Below are 6,000 nucleotides of genomic sequence, written 5' to 3'. Positions count from 1 at the left end.
GGTTCAGCACATTTTTATTGAGCACCTACTGTTTGCCAGGTACATTGGAGCCTCGTGCAGGCCGCGTGGCACCGTGCCTGACGCAGGTCACGCCAGCACCTTGTACACGTGATGCTGCTGCTCGTTGCACACAGCTGTTCCCGCCTCTCTGGGTTGTTAAAGGATAAGGGAGCCAGTAGCTTCTAAGCAGCAGAGTGTAGAAAAGAAGCCTCTCGGGAACCGTTCTGTCTGTGGCTTCACGTCCCAACTCCTCGTTTTGCTAGTTCTTGTGACTTTGGGAAAGTCACTTAATCTCTTTGTGCCTCAGTTTCCACAACTGTAACATGGAAATAATATGCTTACTTCAAGGATTGCTATGAAGACAAAACGACATAGCCATGTAAAAGTGCTTTGTACACATAGTAAGCCCCAAACCAGTGGTAGCTTTTATCATTATTATTATGACATTTAGTCCTGTGCCTAGTTCCTAGTATGCCCTCATAAGATAATACTGTCATGATTATAATTGGCAGGGGTGGGAGAATGTGTGAGTCTGTTCACTCAGTCATCCATGTAAATCTACCCATCCATCTATCCATTAAACCTTTCTTTCATTAAACTAGTCAATAGTTGGGCAATCCACCTATCCATCCAACCATCCTCCATCTACCCATCCGCTCGTTCATCCGTCCGTTCATCTACCTAACCTTCCCTTCAACCACCATCCATACATCCATCCAACAAAGTGAATATCCATCATTCCAACATCCATCCATTCATCTGTGAGTCCATCTAACCATCCATCCAGCCAGCCAGCCAGCCATCAATCCATCTATCCCTCTTTCATACATCTTTCGATTCATCCAACTACCTGATTTATCTAGGCACCCATTCCTTCACCTCTCCATCCATCCAGTCATCCATTCATCCTACAGATATTTGCTGGTCACTGTCGAAGGGCCCCTTCTGGCCCCAGGCCTGCAGACTCCAGGGTTTTCTGGTTGAGGGTGTGGCTGCGGTGGGTCTGGCCTCCCGCTGATGCTCGTCTCGCTTACCCACCCTTGCAGGCATCGGCTATGCCTCCATTGTGATTGTGTCCCTCCTGAACATATACTACGTTATCATCCTGGCCTGGGCCACGTACTACCTGTTCCAGTCCTTCCAGTCGGAGCTCCCCTGGGCAAACTGCAACCACAGCTGGAACACGCCCCAGTGCTTGGAAGACACCTTGCGCAGGAACAAGAGCCTGTGGATCTCCCTCAGCACCACCAACTTCACCTCCCCCGTCACCGAGTTCTGGGAGTAAGGCTGGCCTCGTGGAGGACGGAGGGGGCAGGGGAGGAGGCAGTGGACAGCCCACTCTCTCGTCTTCTCCCCAGGGATATGGGAGCCACTCTCTTGGGGTGGGGTGGGTGGAAGGAGGGGTACAGATCTCGAGATAAATCCATGCCTTTGGTCTCAGACAGGCCTGGAATCGAACCTCAGTTCTGCCATTTTACTGGCTGTTTGACCTCCAGCAAGTCACTGCCCCTTTCTGAGCCTCAGTTTCTTTAACTGTCAGATGAGGGGAATGAATCGTTCCTACACCCATGGGACCTCTGTGAGGACTGTTTCCCAAAGGCAGGTATATGTTCTTATGTTGTCTGAAAATGATATCGTTTTCTTAATGTATTTTAGAAAAAATATAGTTAGCACATGAAACCTGTTTTTGCACAGAGAAAAATGCATATATGAAGCTTAAGTAGTTACTCAAGTCAAGAGGTGCATAGCTAGAGCGAAAAATATGTTCAGTTAGCATTTGCTGGGTAACACCCATCCCCAAATTCAAACAGCCATTTATTTCATTTGGCTCATGGTTCTGCCGTTTGGCAGTTTGGGCTGAGCTTGGCTGGGCAGTTCTTCTGGTCTTTGCTGGGCTCCCTCACTAGTAGGTCAGCTGTAGGGCATCAGGGTAGCTCTTCTGGAAATTGGCTGGCTATTGGCTGGGGTGCCACAGGCAACTGGTCCCTATGGTCTCATTACCCTGCAGGCTAGCCTGGGCTTGTTCCTAGGTGGCTCAGCATTCCAAAAACAACAGATGGGGAAGCCCCAGTGCGGGAGCACTTTTCAAGCCTCTGTTTGCACCATTGTTGTTAATGTCCCCTTGGCCAAAAACAACCACAAGACTAACTCAGACTCAAGAGGTGGGGAAATAGGCTCTGTCTCTTTATGAGAGGAATGGAGAATTATGGGCATTTTTGCAGTTTTCCACAATATAGTCAGTAACTGCAGATGTATACACACAGACCAGACATCAGAAAGGCAGAAAACATGGAGGCCTGAAGTTTGGGTAGCTCTTAGCTGACATACCGGGAAGTCCTTCTAACACAGTGCTTGGAGATGAATCAAAAATGTATTAGTGCATTGCTTTTCCTGCTCTCCATGAGCTATTAAATTGAGTGCTTAGTAGTCCCTTCGATCCTGGAAATAACAGATGAGGCCTTGCGTGGGGTTGAGAGCCAGGGGCAGGGGACGGTGTTAAGGAAGGGGGTGGCCCCTCATGATCACAAGATGAGACTCCCTCTCTTTTGTGTGTGGATTTGCTGCTTCAAGGTGTCTCTCCCCCTCTTAGATCCTGGCCCAGGAGCAGGCCCACAGAAGAGGGAGTTCACTGCTGGCTGGTCCCAGCCAAGCGTTAGGACCAGGGCTGGGGAATCTTAGGCCAGAAAGGGCCAGTTGGCCTCCCCCGGGTGGTCCACATCCGTCTCCTGACACGCGGGCCTTCAGTATGTGCTCACAGGTACCCGGGCTCCTGGAACTCCTGGGGCTCTTTTCTATGGACATATTTCCCACTTGCAGACAAAAACCATTACAGACACATTCCCCCCGCACCCTTGCTCCCCACCCTCTGGACAAAGAAATGCAGGCACCTCATTCTTCTCGCTTGAATGGGGCCCGAGACCACAGCCCTGTCCGTTCTCTGCCATGCCTGGCACAGCCTGACCACCTAGGGCCCTGGCACTCACCCAGCTACTCAGGTGCCCACCGGGGCCTCGTTGCCTCAGGCATGGTTTGGCTACCTGGGTTGAAACCCTTGTTCTGCCACTTCTAACTCAGGCAGGTGCCTTTTCCTCTCTGGGCCTCAGGGTCCTCAGCTATACTTGGGGAGATCATAACCCTGCCCTCCTAGGGTGGTAGGGCCGCCCTAATGGAACAAGTTCGTGTATGGCCAGCCCTGAGAGCCTGCTTGATAAATGTGGGCCATTACTACTAATTTAGTGTCCTCATTGTGGATAAAACTGCCCCCTGGGGACATTTGAAACTCAACTTAAGAGGGACTGAGAATGGCCCATTCTCAGGTGTCCGTATGGTCCCGCTATTACAAAGGGGCTGTGCCCTGTATCTCAGGCTCGAGGGCTCTTGGGAAGGAGCTCACGTGAGCCGGGAGGTCCTTACCCGTGCCTCCTCTCCTGCCTATCCCCCAGCCTGGGCCCTCCTGGGGGGTTCTAGGCCTCCTGCCTTGCAGAACCCCCGTTCTGAGTGCCCGAGCTCCCTTTCCTGAGCCAGAAGACATTGACAGGATTTATCTTTGGAAACGTCGAGGTCCTGCAGGCACCTTCCCAGTCCTCACATGGTCCACATAGACTTGCCCAGTCCAGAGAATGTCGGCCGCCCGCCTGGCCTCCCCTCCCGCTCTAGCCTTCACACTCTCCCCTGGGCCCCGGCAGGGCTCTGTGAGCCCACCTGAACATTCACGCATAACCTTCCCTCTTTTTAGAACCCTAGGGAGGACTGGGGTCCACAGAGGAGAGGAGAGGACCTGCCTGCCACCTGTGAGAGCGGAGAGGCTGAGGCCACCTGCCTTCAAGGGCCTTCCCTTCTCTTGGGCATGAAAGAGGGGGAAGGAACGAGAACTTGTGTGGAATAACTGACTCCCGTGAGCATCGTCCCAGGGACTTGCCCCTGTCATTTCGTCCCATCTTTGCAGAGGCCCTTTAAGTAGGGAACATATCTAAGAATCATCCCAAACTCCTTTCTGCCTCAAACCCCACATCCAATTCGCCGGTCCTCTTGGCTCTCCGTTTAAAGCGTATCCAGAGCCTAGCCACCCTCCCCACTTGCACTGCCGCCCTTCCCCCACAGGACCCCCTCATCCCCCTCCCGGACCCAGCACGGCCTCTTATTGCTCTCTCCACCTTCCCTTTGCATCTCTGCAGTCAGCTGTGAATCCAAACACGTCATTTCTCAGCTTAGAACCCTCTCGTGGCTTTTTCCATGATCATCATCTTGCCCAGCCGGGGAGGATTAAGTGAGTGTTTCAACACTGAGTAAGTGCTCACTGAGTGCTGATTCTTATTCATTCCATGTTTGCATCCACCTGGCTCTGTGGCTTGGAGCAACACGTCACTACCCCTCTGGCCTCATTTCCCCATCTGCAAATGGAGGGGCCATGTGCGCTGGGCTTTGGGGGATGAGTAGGAGGTCACTAGGCTGGAAAAGAGAGGGGGAAAGACATCCTGGACAGAAGGAACAGCCATGCTGAGGCTCAGCGTTCGTAAAACACAGGAGCAGCAGTGAGTCATTGGTTTGGCCGGAGGATGGGACACGTGGGGCCAGGTAGAAGGATGGAGGCTTGGATGTCAGGCAGATAAATTTGGGCTTTGCTCCCTAAGAGGGGGAGCCACGGAAGCTAAGAAGGGAAGGGGAGTCATGTGGTTGAATTTGTGTCTTCTAGACTTACTCAAGGAACACACTGGTGAGAGAGGCTGGGACATATATTAAGCGCCTACTGTATACAGAGCCTCAGAGGGCTCAGCCATCAGTATGTGGGTTCCCTTTAAGGTGACACTTAGCTTATATGACTTCCCCTGAAAATAGCCACCAGCCCAGCAGTGACTAACTCTGGGATCTCCACCGAGAGAGAATTGCTGGGAAGTGACTGAGGTGTCGCTGGCTGGTACCCACTGGGCTGCTGAGCAGTAAGCATCCTCTCAAGGCTGGTCTCCGGGCCCCTCGAGCCAAAGCCCAGCCCCGGCCATCACTTGCTTCACCTCTCTCATCTGCACCAGACACGCGGGTCCCTGAGCTGGCCCTTCTTTCGGCAAAAGAGGCCTGACAGTGCTCGGGAGCCACCTGGGGTTCCAGATAACAAGACACCACGGAGCTAAGTCTTCCTCCTGGCTCTGGACAGGAAAGGACCTGGCCGATCATCCCTGCCAGCCCCTCTGCCCGCTCTGGTTTTACAAGAGGAGCTACTGGAGAGCCACGGGCCATGCTCCTGTCTCCTAGAGCAGGGACAGTGACTCTGGCCCGGGGTCCCAGCTGCATGGCCTCAGTGCAGTCACCACCTCTCCAGAGCTCAGAGGTAGCGCGGTTCTAACACCTCACAGCCTGGCTGAGTGGTAAAGAGCTAGAACAAGCGAGATGCTGACGATGGAGCCTCTGGGCGTGGCTTATTAGGTGGAACGCTGAGGACCAGAATGGTTAGGTGACTTACCCAAGCTTACATAGGCAGCTACACATAGCAGAGAGCTCAGCCCTGATCTCCAGTACTGGACGCCACCTCCAGGGTCTATGTCCCCACCAGCCGTAAGTCCAGGGCAAGTCCAGGGTCACAGGTAACATTGTGCCGTGTGTGCGTGACCCCACTGTCAGGTTACGCGTGGGGTCTTCTCTTGGCCTGGATCCCCACACCTACCCCGTCTGCAGCACTAAAGCGCCATCCTCAGCGGGAGCTGGTGAGATGCCCCTCTCCCTTGAAAGCCGCCCGGGCCCCTGAGACAGTCATTTCACACTGGCTTTATAATTTAACTCTGAATCGCTCTGTGATGGGGAAGCAGAGCTTCTGCCCCCAGTCAGCCTCATCCTGCTCGCCCCCGCTCTGAGGTCACCTCAGTCCCCAGGGTCCTGCTTCGCCCCCAGCCCTGGAAGACGGGTGGGGCCAGATCTGGCTAAATGCCCTCCATCATCCTGGAGCCATGCCTTCCTCCCGGGTTCCTCCAGAGCCCCCTGGGAGCTCAGCACATATCATTAGACTTTATT

At 53.5% G+C, this 6,000-nt stretch overlaps 1 protein-coding gene across 1 annotated transcript in view; it reads left to right on the top strand.

Moving 5' to 3' along the window:
- The window catches only part of SLC6A6 (solute carrier family 6 member 6), a 48,501-nt gene that overhangs the window by 13,262 nt on the left and 29,239 nt on the right, over positions 1-6,000 (top strand). Inside the window, exon 4 of the mRNA XM_007449149.1 lies at positions 1,047-1,281. Coding sequence (XP_007449211.1) covers positions 1,047-1,281 — 235 coding nt within the window. The remainder of the gene's footprint in view (positions 1-1,046; positions 1,282-6,000) is intronic.

This window comes from Lipotes vexillifer, unplaced genomic scaffold, assembly GCF_000442215.2.
Source record: "Lipotes vexillifer unplaced genomic scaffold, Lipotes_vexillifer_v1.1 scaffold2653, whole genome shotgun sequence".
NCBI lineage: Eukaryota > Metazoa > Chordata > Mammalia > Artiodactyla > Lipotidae > Lipotes > Lipotes vexillifer.
The sequence above is the reverse complement of the archived record's forward strand: the minus strand, read 5'-3'. Positions and strand labels throughout refer to the sequence as shown.